Source organism: Sorghum bicolor, chromosome 7 (assembly GCF_000003195.3).
Source record: "Sorghum bicolor cultivar BTx623 chromosome 7, Sorghum_bicolor_NCBIv3, whole genome shotgun sequence".
NCBI lineage: Eukaryota > Viridiplantae > Streptophyta > Magnoliopsida > Poales > Poaceae > Sorghum > Sorghum bicolor.
The window spans coordinates 54270665-54291041 of NC_012876.2; the positions used below are offsets into that span (position 1 = coordinate 54270665).

General features: G+C 45.7%; 1 protein-coding gene across 1 annotated transcript; it reads right to left on the bottom strand.

Moving 5' to 3' along the window:
- On the bottom strand, positions 12487–13323 carry LOC110436750. The gene is made up of 2 exons (XM_021464195.1): positions 12980–13323; positions 12487–12885 (listed from the first exon to the last, which is right to left on the bottom strand). Exons 1-2 carry the CDS (start codon positions 13321–13323, stop codon positions 12687–12689), a joined length of 543 nt encoding a protein of 180 aa, XP_021319870.1. The 3' UTR covers positions 12487–12686.

Here is a 20377-nt window from a genome sequence, read left to right on the forward strand (position 1 = left end):
GAGGTAGATGATGTTGAGGCTGCTGCCACCATCCATCAGCACTTTCGAGAGTCGGGTGTTGACGATGATGGGGTCGACGACGAGCGGGTAGACGCCTGGGGCGACTACCTTGTCGGGGTGGTCCTCTCGGTCGAAAGTGATAGGAGTGCTTGACCAGCTAAGGTACTGGGGCACCGCCATTCTTGCCGCAAAGACTTCGCGACGCTCCCTTTTGCGCTGCCTCGTGGTCAATTGAGTCGAGGGCCCGCCATAGATCATGTAGCAGTCGTGGACGGCGGGGAAGCCGTCGTCATCTTTGTTGTCCTCCTTGCTGCCACCCTTCTCTTTCTTGGAGTCATCACGCGTATCTTTTTTGAACCCCAGACCGTCGAATTGCTTTCTCAGCATACGACAGTCCTTGAGCTTGTGGTTGGCGCCTCCCTTATGGTAAGGGCACGGCTCCTCCAACATCTTGTCAAAGATGCCTCCATCCGGAGGGCCTCGAGGCTTCTTTCGATCCATGGCGGCGACAAGGTTGTCATCGGAATCTTCCCGGTGGAACTGCCGCACTTTCTGCTTCTTTTTATTTTTCTTGAGGCCTCGACTGGGGGTCCCATCTTCGTCGACGGGCTGCTTGCCTTTTCTTCCTTCTGAGCTGAAGAAGGCGCCGACTGCCTCCTCCCCTGCCGCGTAGTTGGCTACTACGTCCATCAGGTCGTCGACGGTCTGAGGTCGATTGCGACCTAATTCCCGCACCAAGTCTCGACTGGTGGTGCCCGAGACAAACGCCAAGATGACGTCGTGGTCAGGGATGTGCGGCAGCTCAGTGCGCTGCTTTGAGAAGCGTCGAGCATACTCCCGAAGAGTTTCTCCTGACTTCTGCTTGCACTTGCTGAGGTCCCACGAGTTCCCTGGCCGTATGTAGGTCCCTTTGAAGTTACCCTCGAAGACTCTGACCAGATCAACCCAGTTGTGGATCTGATTGGCAGGGAGTTCCTCGAGCCATCGACGGGCGGTGTCGGAGAGGAAAAGGGGTAGCTGTCGGATGATGGCTCAATCATCACCTCGAGCGCCACCTAGCTGACAGGCCAGCCTGAAGTCGGCCAGCCACAACTCTGGTTTGGTCTCTCCATTGTACTTCGCGATGCTGGTCGGGGGTCGAAATGGATTGGGCAGGGGCGTGCTGCGGATCGCCCTGCTGAACACCCGTGGGCCTGGTGGCTCGGGGGCCACCCGGTCCTCGTCGCTGTCGTATCTCCCACCGCGATGCGCGCTGTAACCGCGCTCTTCCGCGTCTCCGTGCCGGCGGCGTCGATTTTCTTCGATGTCGTGCCGCGCGTCGTGTCGACGCTGATTGTCGACGGGGAGGATGAGAGCGGTCTTTCTGCCTCGAGGGGGAGGTTGTTGATGGACTGACACCTCCTTTTCGTTTAGAGGCTGTTCGTCGCGCTTCTCTGTGGCAGCTCCTCGTCGTCGAGATGCCGAACTTTTGGCTTGTTGAACCGCCGCCACCTGGAGCAATGTCTGTACCTCATCTCGAATGCGTCGGGCCTGGGAATTTGACGGCTCTGGCATGTTACGTAGCAGCATCGTCGCTGCCACTACATTCTGGCCTGCTCGAGGGAAACAGCTGACAGGTTGCTCTGGCTCTGCGTCGCCGACGATCTGTCGATGCACCTCTCGAGCGCGTCTGCGGACACTTCCGCCCGGCGGGTAGGGCAGGTCTTGCTCGAGGATTTGCTCGAGCAGGACGAGGCGCTCGTGGTCTTCGTCGAGCTTCATCTTGAGCTCCCGCAGCTGCGCGAGCTACGCGGTTCTGTCTTCCTGTGGGGGGGGGGTCGACCTGTCCGTCGTTCCCAGGCGTCCTGGGGTCTTCTCGCGCCGCGGGGGCTCGACCACCCGCAGCAGCATCCCGTGTCTCGTCGGTAGTTTCTACCGCCCCGTCGATGTGATAGCATTCCCTCGTAGGGTCATAGCTATCTGTCTCGGAGTCGGAGTCCGGTTTGGCGGCGTAGAAACACCCACGTCCTTCCTCCAGCAATCGCTGCCTGAGGGAGATGATCGAGTATCGTCCGGGGCCTAGACGACGGAGGCCTCGTACTCGGGAAAGGTCCGGCAGCTCGGACGCCGGCCGCCGCGCTTCAGAGCTACGTGGGAGGACCATTGGTCTTTCTACGTACGTCTGGGCATTTGGGCATATCGCCCTGGCGAGCGACGCCGCGACGTTGTCCAATCCGAACGGCAGTGCCGCTCTTGGAGTGAACAACCCGTGTGGAAGTAGCCTAGCAGCGGTGGGGGAGAGCGCGCGAGACGCGTCCCCTCCCGTCGTCGCGCGGTGCTGAGTCGTCGCGCTTGTTGCTCCGTCACACGGTGCTGCCGACTTGTGGCCTACGTCCTGCCTCGCACGAGTTGTTGGTCGTGCTGAAGCAGAGGGGCCACGGTGGTGCTGTCCGCGCCTCTTCTTAGGCGGGGAGGCGTGGTGGTGAGGGCGTCTCGAGGCCTTCAACCGTGCTGGCGTAACGCGGGCTCCTCCTGGTCCTTTGACTGAGAGCAAGATCATGTCGTAGCCGGAGCCCGTAGACATGAACTCGAGACTCCCAAACCAAATCACCGTGGAGCGCGGAAATGGCGAGGCAAGAGTAGCCATCCGGAAAGGAGTGGGAAATCGATGAAAAACACGCAGGACCCCTACCTGGCGCGCCAACTGTCGGTGTTTTTCCCCCGGGGGGTCACACCAACGAGTAAATTTGTATGCGTGCTCCCTTTCCCGGATGGTGATGCAAGAAGACACAGAGATTTATCCTGGTTCGGGCAAGAGAAGGCCCTACGTCCAGCGAGGGGGAGAGAGTTTGTATTATCTTGCACCTAAGCGCTCGTACAGGGGTGAATACAAGCGTGGTATGAAGTGGGGAGCTCTACTACGTATGAGCGTGATCTTGTCCGCCGTTCTATTCCTGAGTCCCTCCTTTTATAGTCCCAAGGAGAGACCCAGGGTACATGTATAGGCGTCAGAATAGGAGTCGATAGCAGTATGGAGCGCTGACCTACTCGAGGCTTCCGTACCGGCATGGCCTCGAGTCGTCCCGTCTTAATAGCCTGGTGATGATTACGCGTGCCCTTGCATTCCGTTCTGCACGCCGTCCTGGATTGGTTTGCCTGATGTACGCTCGTACGACCCGACGGCAAATCCGGCGGTGCAGTTGGGATGTGGTCAGTCGATGCCCGACTTGTCTCCTGGATGGGTCTCTATCTGGTCGAGGGTCGGACGCCGTACGACGTCCTGATGTTGAAGCGCTGACTTTGGCCATCTCGAGGGGGTCTTGATTAGACACTCCGTCTCTGTTTCCCACGTCCTGACACGCCTTGGGCCGTTTGGTGGGGAAGGCTGCAAAAAGATCGATGGGATAGGTGCCCGTTCTCTATCACGCCCCCCGTGACCCATGTGTTAGGTGGGGAGGCACCAGGCGCATTTAATGCCCCGGCCCGCGTGCGCGCGTTAGGCGGCGGCAACGTCCTTGCGCTCGACGCCTCCCGATTCGCGGGAGCCGGTTCCGTATTCGACGTTGACCAGAGCTTGACGCCTGACTGATTCGCTCGACGCTATTTCCGTCTTCGAGGCTACGGTCGTCGATGGTCGTGCGTGTGTGCGGACGGAGCGTCGAATCGAGGCGCTAGTTTTATGTACGGATGGTTTCGTTATTCGCGTTGGTGAGGGTACCCCTTGTTGATACCCTCGACAACCCTTTTGCTTGGTCTAAGTTTGAGGGTGTTGATGATAGGTTCTGGTCTAAGTTTCATAATGATTATTATTTGTCTGTCTGCATGAAGAGGGGCATTCGAGGTCTCACTACTCCTATCATTATGCACAAGGCACCCACTTTGCTTTCGCTTCAAAGTCATAATCATCCAGAAGTAGATGCCCTCATCCAGCGCCATGAGGACTGGCGCATTTTGCCTCTTATGACCTTCAAACAGGATTGGAATTCTGATATTCTTTGCCAGTTCTGGGCTACATTATATATTGATGAAGAGCACAAAGTCTTGCATTGGATGACAGAGGGTCTTCATTACCGCTGTGATTACCGTCAGTTTTCTCGCCTTCTTGGTTTTAACAGGGATGTGTTGACGGTCCTTAAGTATCAAATATAATTATCAAATAAACAAAGAAAAGGATCCAAATGAAATAACATCCAGACTTAGGGTTTTATCTGACAGAATTCCATGAGTTTTGGTGTTTGTCTATTTCTGCAACGGGTTATCAGGAAATACGGAAGAAAGGCCCACACATCGGGTTTACATAGAGATATTAACGTGCCGCGCAATTATCCTACATCTAGAAGAGTCCCGAAGCCACGAGAACGAACGGGATACCGAACGGGCTCGGGGGCAGGGCGCTCGCTCTCCCCCCTTGGGCGCCCGCCGTGTCCTCGGGGCCAATCAGAGCCAACTTCGCGGATCATGCTCCACCGACCTAAAGGATCAAGGAAAACCGTGCGATTAATGTCGGTTTGATCCGACGGTCAACATTCACTTGGAAGGACTATATAAGCAGACCCCCTGGCCTCTGGAGGAGAGGACCTCAGACCCCTAATTCATTATTCATCTTGGGAGAAGAAGCCTCTGATCAAGCCCTAGAGCCACCACATCAATTAGATCTCTAGTTTAGCATAGCTACATAGGATTAGAACTAGAAGGAGTCAATCTTCGATTGGTTTTCGGATCTGTCAGGAGGATTCTTGGTAATTCTCTATTGTTCTTCAATTGTTCATCTTTGTTCTTCAATATTATGAATATGACTTTGTTCTCCTTCAATATTGATTATGACTTTGCTCTACTTGTTTATATTCGCAATTATATTGTTCTTAGTTTATCATAGTTATATACTTGGCTTAGTTAGATTGGAATTATATATATGTTTAGGATCGTATAGCATTTATCCATGTGTACAGTGGGTAAATGATAAGTATTGTGTAGGCGTGGTGTCTATACCGTATTTATCTGCGATTGTACCCTATATGTCAGATCGCGGGGTAGTTCGTGGTAGTGACAGCTCCATTGATTCTTATATAGTCCCCCTCTCGTGTATAGGGCTGGCAGAGCAACATTATTACAGAGGAGTGATTGCGATATTTCTCATATTCCTTGATAATATCACTATGCATAGGCGTAATCCTGTCTCGCAATGATTGCCAAGTATAATTGCACTAACTATGATATGCTAGACTATATAGTTAAGAATAACTTAGGAAATATTCTTGTAGTTCATCCTAATTCCATGCTAATGACTTGCTAGAATATCTATTGAGGTGCTTATCATATTTATATGTGGCTAAGTTATGCTGATCAGATTAATTATCTTTGTCACCATTTATACTTTATATATCTTTTATGACACTTATCCCTATATAAAAGAGATAGATAAATGCTCTCAATTATATATGCAATGATAGATACTCAATCCTATATTCCATTCTATAATCAACATTGATGTTTAGCAATCCCTTCCCAGTGGTAAAAATATAAATAACGATACCTGGAATACTTCCCGGTTAAAATGCTACATCGATATTAATCTGTAAGCTTGCAGATCTTATTTATTATTTATTTTGAAGAGCAATTACATATTTCAATACCGCGTCTCTCATGTCATGCTGGGGATGACAACTTGGCTTAAGTGGTATGAGGGATAGGTTTGGCATTTTTGGCGCCGTTATCAGAATTAGAAAACTAAGTCTACTTTTGGTAGTGACGTTAACAATGCCCAACAGGATGATCGCATAGCACCCAGTCTCTATGATCTTTATCCCAATGGTGCAGGGAAGGATGACTATGTTGAGGCAGCTCTCTATATTGATCCAACCAAAGCGAATGGCAAGACAGATGGTGTGAAGCCCTACTTCTATGTGCTCAACAACTTGCTCAGGGCCGCTATTGATCCCAAGATTGGTGATGCTACTACTGTGCAGAATCATGCTCCCACCATTCTTGTCTGTTTTGGGCTTGGAAAAAGGTTTAGTGTCACCGACCTTATGTGGCGTCACATTCAGGAAGTTTCCCTCACCTCAAGTCAATCTTTCCCTTATGCTCCCTATCTCATGTATATCATTGAGCAAGTCACTGGTTTTGGTTTTCACCATGATGTCACTCATCCGGATTGGAATGTGAAAAGGTTGCAAGCCAAAGCTAGCAAAGGGAAAGAGCCTGCAACTGATGTTGGTGGCAGTGAACCTGAGCAGGCTGCTGATGATGAGCCCCATGTTCCTTCGATGGATCCTCCTCCTAATGCCTCCGGTGGTCGTGGCAAAGCCACTCGCCATGCCCTGCAGCGCTTCATGTCGTATTTTTGCTACTGTCAGGCAAAGCTTCCCTTGTCGACTATGGCGATGATGATGACGATGCAGATGATGAGTAGTTCGCTGGTGTTTTCTCGCGCGCCTAACCTTTTTGGCACTTGCTGCCAAAGGGGGAGTGTTAGGACACATGAGGCGCCTTGAGGAGAAGGATGGTCTTCCTCCTGCTTCTCCTCTTCGCCCCTTTCATGATCCCTATCAGGAGTTTGAGCAGTAGGATTTTTAGCAGTCAGGTGCCTTTGATCCTTCTTATGGGGCTGATCTTCCTGCTAGTTACACAATGGAGGATACCGAGGCTGGTTTTTCTTATCAGGATATCTTCAGTGGTGCTGATCACATCACAAGGACTTCCACTTCTCGAGCAGGCCAGTCTATCTCTCTTGATCCTTTTGGCAAAGCTTCCCTTGTCGACTATGGCGATGATGATGACGATGCAGATGATGAGTAGTTCACTGGTGTTTTCTCGTGTGCCTACCCTTTTTGGCACTTGCTGCCAAAGGGGGAGTGTTAGGCTTATCTTTAATGTAATAGGGGTAGTCGATCTTTTTAAATTCTCTGCTTCTAGGTGTGGTGAAGTGTGGCGAACCATGTCGTAAACCTTTATATTTTGTGTGATGAATGATTGTAGGCTAAATCCTTCCTATTTTATCTCTATCTTTGTTTTGCCCTCTTACTGTGATGAGTTGTTTTCTAGAACGGTTATGATGAATAACAATTTATTTTTTTCTTGTGATATATCCTGTCATGTGCATCACACTTTCTTTTGCTACACACACTTAGGCACCCCACAGGTTGTAGGACTTAGGGGGAGCTCATCCTAAATGTATGCTATCTTGCTTATAATCAAGATTCAAAACTTCAAAACTCATGCATACATTAAGGGGGAGCTCAACCTAAAGCTTGAAATTTAAAATCTTACTTTCAACTGTTTACATCTCTTGTAAACCTAAGTTGGTTGTCATCAATTACCAAAAAGGGGGAGTTTGTAAGTGCATTCACTCCCATTATGGGTTTTGGATAATTAATGATAATCAACTTAGGGACTAATCTATTCTTAAAGTACAATCTACAGGAAATAGCCTATTTGATGGAGTTAAATAAAGAACCTTCGGTAACCTGCAGCTCCTACGGACTAAAGACGTTTCAACCCAAGTTTACAACTTTGTTCATTCTTTTTGGGTAATAGGAAACGCCGCACTATCAAGAGGGACATGAAACTGGTTGGCAAAGTGGGGATAAAAGTGCTCTCGTTGCTGGTGCTTTTTTTAGCGAAGTTAGCAGACCGGAAGTTCTGGTCATTGAGACCGGAAGTTCCGACAGCCCCAGGGTCACCGTCTTGCGTTTCAGCTTTCACTTTCGGTGGCTGACCGGAAGTCCCGGTACGGACCGGAAGTCCGCGCTGTAAGCTTTCTGCGGAGCGTAAAGTCTCAGTTTTCACTTCCGGTTCTCGTGTGGAAGTTCCGGTCTTCTTCGGAAGTTGGCGACAGTTTCTCTAACATAACCTCGCATGCCGTTGCTCGCTTCCGGTCAGTGATCGGAAGTCCCGATGTGCCTGTCCTGGCACTCTCCGTTAGTCATGAATGGACCGGAAGTTCCGGTACCTGTCACCGGAAGTTCTGGTACCATCCTTTATATATATCCTTACCTCCTTTCTAACCGTTAGACACAAAAAGAACAACTCTCTTTCTAAGCTTTCTATCTTGTCTAAGCTGTGACTTACCTACTCTCTCTCCCCCTATGTCTCCGAACCTCAATCCAGATTGTTTGAGCTAGGGAAATGAGATTAGAGAGTGGGAGGATCGATCTAAGACTTGAGCACTTGGTTTCCCCTTCTTGAAGGCTGGGTTTGTGTTTCTTACTCTTGGGTTCTCTGAACCCTAGCTAGCTAGGCGTTCTTCGTGGTTGCCCGTGTTGATTTACTTGTGAGGGCACCCCGAAGCGTTTGTAACTACATCTTGATTCTTAGTGGATATCTTAAGTTGACCTGTGTGGTTGCTTGAGAGAGGAGACCTTCGTGGTCAGACCTTAGTGGTCACCTCAACAACGAGGATGTAGGAACTCCTCAGTGGAGATTGCCGAACCTCGGATTAAATCTCTTGTCTTACTGTGGCGGTGGCTTCGACCACCCTCTTGCTTTGTGAGCTGTTGTCTTTTCCCTCCTCCTCCTATTTCATAGGGTGATATTCTTGGATCTACAACTAGGAGTGAAAATAAGTCTGTGAAGATCAACACCAACTTCAACAATCTCTAGGAGTGTGTGGTGATACTAGATCTAAATTCCCACTTGTCTTCTCTTTGATTTTGTAGTATCTTTAGGTAACCGGAAGCTCAGGAAGTCTGCACCGGAAGTTCTGGTCAAGCTGACCGGAACTTCCGATCCAGACTACCGGAACTTCCGGTTTGGCTACTAACTTCCGCAAGTTCAAGTTTGTGAGTTTCAGATTCTATCAAAAGGCCTATTCACCCCCCTCTAGGCCAATCAGGTCCTTTCACCTTTGCTTAACCTCTGCACTCTTAAATTTATTGAACATCTTGTTAGCCTCTTGACTTATTATGATTAGCAGCACATGAATTCAAGAGTATTTCTGTTTCAGTTTTTGAAACTTTGATTACTTGCAGAGCTTTGGGTAATGTATGATTTGAGAAGAAAAATGCACATGCAGTGCGCGAGAAGCTTATGAAAAGGAATTAAACCATAATTTATTTATTTTTGATATATTTCTTGGATATCTGGATAGAGATGATCTATGACTTAGTGACGAATGGATTAGTTAGGTTAAATTTGCCACTTGAATTAAATTTTCTATGTATTAGGCTGTCAAGTAATTTTGATCTTGTGATTTTTTCATGCATTATGTGCATGAAAATATTGTGGTTGGCATCGATTTGTGGTGATTTCCTTATATTATTCAAAAAAATCATGTTTTTTCTTGTTTTTCTAAGAGTTCGTTTTCAATTTTATTGTATGTACTTTGGCAAAAGTACAAGTTCAAAAAAATCTGTGTATTTCTGGTCATGAAAACGTACTTTAGATTAGCTGCCAAAACTGAACAGTTACTGATCGTTATGCTTAGGTTAGTTCCAGTACTGGACATCCTGTTGCCAAATGGTAGCAGGGAAACTACCCCTGGAAAGAGGCGGGAATGGAAAGATCAAAAAATTTCCACCCGCAGGGCAATCTTTTTGGGGAAAACTTTCTTCTCTTGCCAAAGTAGGCCTATATGAGTGGTTTCCTTTTCCTTCATCTCCACCTCCAAATTGGTGGGATGTAGGGAGCAATTGTAATTCAGTCACTTCTCAATTTGGGCGTTTGACTACTTGGGATCCTGCATGGTAACACACTACTACTTGAAGCCCCTCCAAATTAGTTACAAATTTATTGCTATCCATGGATGATTAAGGCCCCATTTGGTTTGCCTTGTTAAAGTTTACCGCTCGTCACATTGAATATTTGGACACATGCATGAAGTACTAAATATAAACTATCTACGAAACTAAAAATATAGCTAGAGAGTAATTTGTGAGATGAATCTTTTGAGCATAATTAGTTCATGATTGAATACTAATTGTCAAATAAAACAAAAATGTTACAGTACCTGTTAAACTTTAACAACCCCAACCAAACACCTCCTAAGTTACGCACAGGCACACAGTTGCAGGATTCATTCCCATTATAGTCGAGCAGAAAGACATAATGCTTTTTTGCACCGGGGTAACCCCATTTCCTATTGTGGTGTTACAGAAATAGGTACGACAAGGCTCGGTAACCCAGAACAAAAACAATCTAGCCTCTAGAACTAGGACCAAAACATACCGAGAAGCTTATAGTTCGGACAAAAACAGAAACATAGAGAGGGAACTCCCACTAGAGACCGATTGGAAAAGAAATACTACGAACATTAACCAAAACAAAAGCAGTCCAACAGATCATTCATCCTGTGTTGCCTCATCCTTGTCTTCATCAGCTTCCTCCATTTTACTATACTGCACCGGAGGGCATATAGGCTGACTGGAATTTCATCACCAGTAAGGCCACCTTGAGCAAAGCGCAAACCGTTGGGAATCAAGGGTCCCGACAGAATGGTTGAGAGCACGTTGCAGCTCTCTTCCCAACAGCCGAAGGCTTCTCCTGGGAGTAAAGGCCAGCAACATGTTGAGGCACGATTACCGAGACAATGCTTAGGTTTTGATCCACATCTCTCTGTTCCATTGGGAGCCGAGATACTTCTTTTATAGGGTGCGGTTACAACATTTCATGGTTACAGTTCTGGGAACAGTTTGTTAAGTTTTGTTTATTCAATAAAAGTCCAGTAGGGGGTTACCCCTCCTGTTTCGTAAAAAAAAAAACATTTCATGGTTACAAGAATGCCGCTGTGACAAGAGGCCTTTTCCCGCATATTCTATCTTTTCGGTGAGTTATATTTTGGGGTCCTAGCGTCTTTTACATCTTCAACTGCCTCTTTCAATGGACCTTTATTGAGCCGGCCTCTTGGACTAAAGGGTCTCTTTGCCAAGTGACGTGAGTCAAACATGTGGAAAAATGTTAAGTCCCTGTGTAGCAAGGTTCAGACTAACGAACCCCCCTGACCAATCTCACAGCTCGAGGGGCTCGGGGCATCACGTACACTTGTGCGCACTCTCTAGAAGGAGTCAGAAAGAGCTCGAGTACACCTACAGCCATTGCTAGAGCCTTGGGCTACCGAGCGATGACCGATGGTAGCCCGAGCCTAACTCCAACCCTAAGCAAGCCTGAGCCAGCACTCGGAGGATGATATGACGTCCAGAGCATCAGGCAACCTGCTGGCCGCGCATCTAAGGCCTGGCAGGTACAAAGATTTCATAGCACCTGCCCATTCAATGGGTGTGAGGTTCTGTCGGCCAGTACTTCGATAGGGACATGTAATCAGTGTAACAAAATAGGACAAGTGACTTCACCAACTCTAGAGGTAGTGGGCTCTGGGGCCCACTGAATAGCCCATCCCGGTGAGGGTTCCTTCACAGCCAAGGAAGCCTCTAGGTTCACCCAGGGGAGGACGCGCCGCGCCTGACAACCCATGATAGTCAAGTGCCAAGCGATGGCAGCAGTGCCAAGCGGTGGTCGCAGCTCCATTGACTTGTATTCCCTCGGAATATAAGGGGAGGGTCAGTTCCTAGAGGCGAGATGATCGTCATAGGAGACAAGTAGACACTTCTCCTCCAACAACCCAGCTAGAGAAGGCTGGTTCCTTGCTCGCTGGGATGAACTCCGACGATCCATAGAATAGCACAAAGCAATGCCTTGCCAAACCCTTGATCTTCTCCATTGTAACCATCCGATTTGGGTGCTCCCTAACATGAAGAACACCTCACAGCTGGACGTAGGGCTCAGAAGCTCGAACCAAGATAGACCGTCCTGTCCCCCTTGTATTTTTGAATATCCACGTCACCGGAGATCCACACATCGACTTCTGGCGAACAACCATGATGCTTGCTGCAGTAACGGACCTGCGACACCTGGCTCTGCCATTGCTCTGCTGCCAACGCGCCCTATCCTTCTCCCATCATTGCTCCAAATTGCCCCAAGCCTTTGCTGCTTCATGCTATCCATTCGAACAAAGGCACTGTCGGCCATCTTGCCAGACCGGGGCTTACCAGCCAAGGCCATGTCGGCCGTCTTGCCAGACCAGCGCTTACCGGTTGAAGGCCTATACCCAAGGTAAGCTACTATATTTTGAGATCGGGCCTATATATATACCCGAAATAGAAGCCCACACTAATTGAATATCTGGCACCACTTGGTTTCAACCAGATGCGGGTCAAATATGGAATCTTTAATAACTCGACATTTTTTTTAAAAAAAAATCCATGTATCCAGTCAGCAACCTATTTAGTGCTGGTTAGCCAGTTGTACTGTGCTCAGACGTGTAAAGCACAGGTAGCTAGGCTACAACTTGATTTCTTGGCTCGTTGTTGTGACGTACCACAAGCATATAAGAAACGTTCTAAACATGAGATTGCATCAGTTACCATTAGACAGTCTGTTTTATGTGAAAGCTTGGCTGTAAAGTTTGTCTTAACTAGAGCAGAATTTGTCTATATGCCTAACAGATTTCTGCTCGATCGAGCGAGGTTATAGTTGAATTCCAGCTAGTTTTATGAGTGATAGATGACAACATAATTACAGTAACACGTACGTTTATTAATATAGACATATTGCAAATATTGATGTAACGAAGGAGAAAGATTAGGAAATTCTTAGCTAGAACTGAAACCCATGAACTCTTAATAATAACTCTCACCAAATGTCACACAGAAATTTCACTAGTGCTGGCGCTTTATTAGCATGCGACAAAGAGATATGGCTGTTTCAAGCTAAGCCTAAGGGAACGACTCGACCTCGGCACAAGTGAAGAAGATGCTCCTGTAGCCGATACCTGCTTCTCCCTCCGGCGCCATGGGCACCTTCCTTGCCTCGCTCCTGATCCTCCTGCTCTCGGCCTCCATGGCCATGGCAAGCCTATACCTGTACTCCAGAAAATACTCATTCCTGCACTCTTCCTTGCAGAACCCCATGCTCCTGCATTCCAAAGTAAAAGACGATTAAAACCAGCCATGCCTAGTTAGTACATGAGAAAGCTAGAGAACAAGCGGCAAGTTCAATCGAGGCTTACATGTACATGTAGATGATGCAGCCATCCATGCGGCGGTCGCAGAACTTGCATAACAAGAGAGAATAATCGTCGAGGGTGATGCTATGAGGGGGGCTTGTCATAATGCAGTAAGGTGTGTTGCAAGTGCAGCCATCGCAGCACCGGTCGGTCATCATCACCGCCAGGGTGATGCTACGAGCACTACGGCGAACGGGCTCGGCCACGCGGAGATGCGCCGACGCGGGCTCTGCGAGGGCCGCCTGGAGACCAACACTAGTCTCTGGGTTGCAGGGGACCCTGGTCGCGAACGGTCCTCCCCCAGAGGGGTTCTTCGTGGGGATGTGAAGGGCACCACGAGATGACATGCTTCCTGACGTTGCTGCTGCTTGGGATGTATATATGTGTGCTCTATTGCACTGTGTGCTGGAAAGGGAGAAGAAGAGAAGGGATCAACTGGTTGGAGGGTACAGTGGAGCGATGAGGGTATATATGGTTGGAGGGAGACTATAGTGAAGGATTTCCTTGCTCTGATTTTTTGTCCTTTTATGCTTATTTTTGTCCAGAGAATCTTTTTCTGTTGGCACAGCTGGCACCTTGGTGTAGCTAGACAATTACCACACGAGTTACCACTTACCAAGTGCAGAGGCCACATGAAACATCATCTTGGTCTAACTCCTATTATATTTCGTATACGTTCAAGAATTTTAACTTCAAAATTGAATTCTTTTGTTGATGATATATATATGGGAACAGCATGTATTATATATTATCAATGTTGTAAGAGTACATACAAAGCGCCGTGGAAACTGTCTACATAGCGCCACTTTTGCAAAAAAGAACCCTCGTCAACAACAATCAATGAAGGAAGAGAGGACCTTAGCGTCTCGTGAGGCAACGACAACAAGGCTCATGCTCCCGGGTCCCCGACAAATGTGACATCCGGAGCAGCATTATGCGGGTCATTATCCACAGGAGATGCGACCGCGGGATTTAGCTGTGCACGTGCGGAATGGCGCCAAAATCCATCCTGCTACCATATATTCCTCTCCAATCTATCAGTTCTCTCTTCCCTGGCAAGTGGAGCGTGGCGGCAATGGAAGATCACAAGGGCGTGGTGCTAGCAAGGAAGAGAAGAAAGTGTGCGGTCTCAGCATGGATGAGCAAGGTAGAGGCGATGACGGCTAGGGTCCCAATCTATGGCTGTGGTGGCGGGAATGGCGCAGTGGCGGTGGCGGTGGTGGCAATGGCGTGGTAGTGGCAGTTGTGGCTTTATTTGGCGTCGCTCTGATTCATCCCTATTTTACAACAACTGGTGCTGCACCGGCGCCACAAACTCAACAATGGTGCAGGTCGCTTCACCGGCTCCCCTTGCTACATGGGTGAGTTTCCTTTACCCTTCATCACCCACCTCCAAATTGGTGGGATACAGGCAACAATCGTAATTCAATTACTTCTCAATTTGGGTATTTGTCTGTTTCAGATCCTGCATGGTAACACACTGCTACTTGAAGCCCTCCAAATTAGTTGCAAATTTATTGTTTTTCATGCATCATTTAAGTTACGCATAGGCACAGTTGCTGGATTCATTCCCGTTATATATATATAGTCAAGCAGAAAGACATAATAGTTTTTTGAAATGGGGTAACCATTAACAACACTAATAACCTTTGTGTTGTTACAGAAAACAGTAGGATCGGAAATAACCCCGGGACAAAACTAGCCTCTAATTGCACCATTCTCCAGAAAATTTGTGTGTGGAAAATCATAGAAAAATTATATTTCAGTAGTAAATTGCAGTGCCTTTCATTTTGGTGTACAGATCACCTTTATAGCCCTTACGGATTAGTAAATGTGATCATTGTTTAATGACATAGTTGTGCGCGGTCAAACTTGTGGACAATATTAGATGTATTATGTTATAAGCCATCTTAATTTCAGAATCTAAGGGAATGATCAATCTACACGGAAGTTGTAGAGGCTTTCCAGTGGTGTATAGCATGTTGCCAGATGTTTAGTAGAACTCCAATTATATGCATCCTTTAGTGGATAACTATTTTGTTAGAAGAGCTCAGTTGGATTGCAGTCTTATTCTAGGCATTTTAGATTCTTCGAACCCCAAAAGTTATAACATGAGTAATAGATCATGGAGATTTCTATTTTCTGACAAAGTTCCATAAATTTTGTGCTAATAGTTGGTCCATAGAAAAATATGAAGCAGAGTTGCTGCTACCATTCAAGCGTTTGGTAACTGTTTTAGGGAGAATAATGGTGCAGGCTGTAGGAATGTTTCATGTTTTATTTTCTTTATTTTTAAGCACTACTAGAAAACTGAATATCCTTGGGGCCAGGAATTTCCTAAGGGGTGAAATTAAACCTCCAAGGATATATCATTACCTTGGAGGTTATATGAAACCTCCAAGGAAATACATATTCTTGAGTTCTAAACCAAACAACCAAGTTAAATCCGTATTTCCTTGAGTGCTAGCCGGAACCGCTAAGATAATTCTATGTTTTCTTGAATGTTACTACAAATCGTCAAGGTAATTCATGTTTCCTTGGGTGTAACTAGAAACTACCAAGGAAGTGCCAGTTTTCTTGGGTGCAAACCCTCAAGTAAATTATTGTAGCTGCCAAGGAAAAAAATTCAGATTATAGTCATATTTCTTTTAACCATCGATATATTGAACTCATTGCATTCTTGTTAGTTAGACATTGCATTTTATAGCCCAAAGAGATATAGAACTTATTAGTTGATGATTTTTTATTTGAAGTTATTTGAAGTCCACAACGTATGTTTAAGTTCTTAGAGTTTTGAACTTCAAATTCAGATGGCTTTAGATGGAGATACAATCTAAATCAAAGTTATAGTACTCGACGAGATATAAAACTTTACAATTCAAACTTTTTTCATTTGAAATCATTTAGGCTCTCAAATATTCATTACAAGATCTATTAAAGTGAAAACAAAAGGAAAGAAACATTCAATTACTTACAAAAGACTGTGGTGCAGTGATAAGTGAGTTTCACGCGAAGTCTCAATCACGAGTTCGATTCCTAGCTACAAGAAACATGTGATTATTTTCCTATACATATCCTTAAGGGTCATCGACATGCACTCAAGGAAACATATATCCTTGGGTGTTTTACATTTTCTTGGGTGTCATTGGCACTTAAGAAAACATATATGCTTGGGTATTATTACATTTCCTTGACAGTGTTAAAAGTCTGACCACAAATTTATTTCCTTAGTGGCTCAACCCTCAAGGAATTGATTTATGGCAGCTGGCACTCAAGGAAATAGCTATTTCTCTGTCTCTCTTCCCTTGGCGGCCATTCCTTGAGTGTTAGCCGCCAGTATTGATTTTGTTTGCAGTTTTGGGGCTTTCCTAGATGGTTTTTGACCCTCAAGGATATTCTGTTCTATGGTAGTGAAAAATATGTTTTCTATGGTGGCGATGTTTGAATAAGTGGTGCGCCTTTGGATCGTTCTTAGCTGATATTCTTGCTTCACCATTTTGAGACAAGTAAATGAAACGGTAGTTTCCTACATCTTGAGTTACTATTTATTCTACCTGCACTTTGTCAAAAACATCAATCAGCCAATATGATATACTTAGTTAATGATTAACTTATTATTTCAGGCTTCTATATGATCATAATTGTTGAGTCATTTGTAATAAATTTATCATCATGAGGTAAGCGATATGTTTATAATTGCATGTACCTGACATATGTTGTAAGTATTCTTATAGTAGCATCACCATCTTGCACAACATCCATGGATGTCAACGCTTGTTGGCCACAACCGCACTTGTAGAGTATCTTATGTAGCCTGTGGAGAGATTGATGCAGCTCATACCTTGTTGGGTATAAAGGCAAACATGGAATATGCATTTGCACTCTTTGACATTTATTTATATCAAGTATTGACATTGGCATGAAGCAAATTTGATATGTGAACTATTATTTTTATTTTGCATGTGGAGGTCATTTACTTTACTACTTACAGATTTTCATGGGGTAAATAATACTTACTATTTTGTATGTGGTCTTGGCTGATCAGTGTTCATTTCATGGAAGCTTGTATATATCATATAATGTGGTAAATCATGTTCCTTTCAGGTTCTTGCAGAAGATGTGGTATCCAAGTTGAAAGGTGATGCACATAAATATAAAGGTATCCCAGTTAGGATCTGTTGGTTGAGGGCCTACAAAGCAGCTGTGTCTAACCATCATGTGAGGATTGAGAAGGAAAAATTGTTGTGGTCCTTGGTTAAGAAAGCTAAGAAAGCATACGAAGTCAGGCGCACTCCAAGGCTGAAGGTTAAGAAAGCTAAGAAAGCATATGAAGTCAGGCGCAGTCCAAGGCTGAACCGAAAGCTGTACGAAGAACAGGGGTGAGGGTAGTGCCCATAAGCGACCTAAATACTTATGCACCTGTGGGACTCCTATGGCAAAGGATGATTAAAATGTTGTGCATCCTACCATCTAGGTCGGTTCATATGAAGCCCCATGATGAGAGTGGGGCATGATATCTTAGCAGAAGCTTTTGGGTTATTTTATGATGTAAGACCTATATATTTTACCAGCAACGCTCTTCTTTTTCTGAGGAAACAGGAGGAGTACAGGTACTCCTACTGAAATTTTATTAAGGGAACAATCCGAAAAGGTACCAGAAAACAGGGCAGCAAGAGCATGCCGAGGTTCAAAAAAAAAAAGAAAAAAAATCATGTCTAAACAACTTGATCTATCCATAACTCTATTACAGGAAAGTATTTACTTTTAGCTCTCCATAAGAGTTGCCTGAAGAGGCTCTGAAGATGAAATCATTCCTTATGGTTCATAAACTCCAGCAAAGAAGGATGATGATTTCCAGGGAGAAACTGACTTGAAGTTGAGATTTGAAGCTATGGAACCTTGAAAATAACCTGTTGGGGCTGCTGATGACAGTCAGTCCAAGAAGCCCCCAGCAAGACCGGGCAAAGCTGCATTCCAGGAAGAGGTGATCAACAGTTTCTTCATAATTTTCCCCACACAAAATGCAGCTGTAAGATGGGAGGAACATATTCTTTCTTCTGAGAATGTTGCGGGTGCTCAGCCGAAGGAGAAGCCAGAAGATGACCTTGTGCTCTTCTTTGGCTGCCATCCAGTTTCATTCAATCTTCTAAGTGAGGATGCTCTTTAAACATTGGTTTGCTTAGTTTAAAAAGTGGTTATGTGCTCGTTGTGTTGGCCTTCGGCTTGGCCCCTAGCCCCTAGCTTGTCCTGAACTCCTGAGTCCTGGTTCGGGGTCTCTTTCTGATTCGAGGGTCTTATGCTCTGTTGTCTATGCCTGATGGTGCTCTTCAAACATAGTGATGACTGTTCTATCGATCTGATTTCTTTTAAACGGTGAATAGATTCTGGAATATTCTGTGTAGAAATCACTGTACAGCGACATGGACAAACTTTGAAGCATGTGTATATATGGTTGGAGGGAGACTATAGGGGTTTCCTTGCTCTGAATTTTTGTCCTTTTATGCTTATTTTTGTCCAGGGAATCTTTTTCTTTGGCACGGTTGGCACTTTGGTGTAGCTACACAATTAGCACGAGGCTACACGGGTTACCACTTACCAGTGCAGTGGCCACATGAAAACATCTTGGTCTAACTCCTATTATATTTCGTATACGTTCAAGAGTGCGTCGACCCAGTGCTGTGAACTGTTCGGTTATTGGCGTATGGTCAGGCTTGAGCTCGTGCTTAGTGCTCAGATCTGGGAGAGAGAGGGAACAAAAGACGAGTCGATGATGCTGTCGCCAAGCCATAGCCACCCATGCTTCTTGCCTTGTCCCGCCCTTAATTATGATGACCTCTGCATCAAGGTCCTCGGTGCTCGGATCGTACTCTGGCCCATGGACTATCCTTGCCGCCGACGTGTACTCACTAATGCGGATGTGAACGCTCGTGTTGGTGTACTCCTTGTGCTGGTCCTCTGGGTTGTAGGAGACATTGGAAGTCGTCTTGCCCTTGTGGGCCATAGCCCATGCCATCAACGAGGAGCAAGGCTGGCCACCATGTGACGCTGACTGCAAGAAAGATAGCAAGAGGATTTGAAATCAAGCAGAATTGAATGTTCAGATAGACAAATAAATTTATGCACCCATGTTTGTCGATATCCGTCGAGGCTACGGCTGCCTTGATGATGTACTACACCTAGCATCATGAAACGCCGCTCGTGCATCACGGCCCACTCGGGGGTGCACCACTTGTCCACGATTATCGCCCAACACTCGGGATATGCATGGCACCACTAGGGAATCATCTGCACGTCATGAAGTATTTGACATATGAGAATATGAAATTAAGCCTACTTAATCTCAAAAGAAATCAATATTAATATTATTTATGTCACATGTGGAGATGTTTTGGTTTCTAAGCATCGTACATGACAACTTCTACGAAACCTTCTCAAACTTTTTATCACAGCCTCCATATATGATGTCATGACATCTCCACAAGTTTCATGATTTTAATTTCAGACTTTGTTTGCCTATTACATAATTTAGAAACACTTCACCCATAAGTTCGCGGTCATGTATTGTGAATAAGAAGTTTGAAATTTTGGATACCTTCCTGGATACAGCCTCAAACTACACGTGCAGTTCAAATTTGCATTTATCGAAAAAAATTCAATTAAATGATATAAACTAACTAAATATAGCAAAAAGATATAAAAATATACCAAATTTGAACATGGAGTATCTAGTACTTGAGGGCTGCACAAAAAAATTGGAGGCCAAAACTGAAAAAAAAATTACCGAGTGTGAGGCCCTGACACTTGGCAGAGATTGGTCTTTGCCGAGTGCCAAAATCCGACACTCAGCAAAGAGTAAGTTTGTTGAGTGCTAAACGGTTGGCATTAGCAAAGAGTGACGTCGGGTGATGGTCGTTAGTTGGTGCCCCTTTTTGCCGAGCGTCAACCGTTGTCTAGAGTCAGGCACTCGGTAAAGAGATCTTTTCTGCCAAGTGTATGCCTTTATCGAGTTTCTTTCTTTGCCAAGTGCTCGACAGTTTACCCTTGGTAAAGACTTTGGCACTTGATAAAGTCCCTGTTTTTCCGGTAGTGGATCCTGTGTTTCAGACTGTAGAATTGTTTTCAGATTTTCACACTGAATAATTTCATTTTTATTACTAGCCAACGCCAACAAAACACATACAGCCCTGAACTCTCTGCTCTGGTTCTGCAGCGCCGCGATTGCATTGGCCAAGCACTTGTCAGACGTTTAGCGGTTCATGTCTAAAACAGCTAATAGTAGAGCTAAATCGGGCTATAACGGAATATAGCGGCTAAATTGTACATAAACACAAATAGCGGCACTCTGCCTCAAAAGGCTATAGCGGGCTATAGCGGCAACTATAGCGGGATATTTAAAACTAT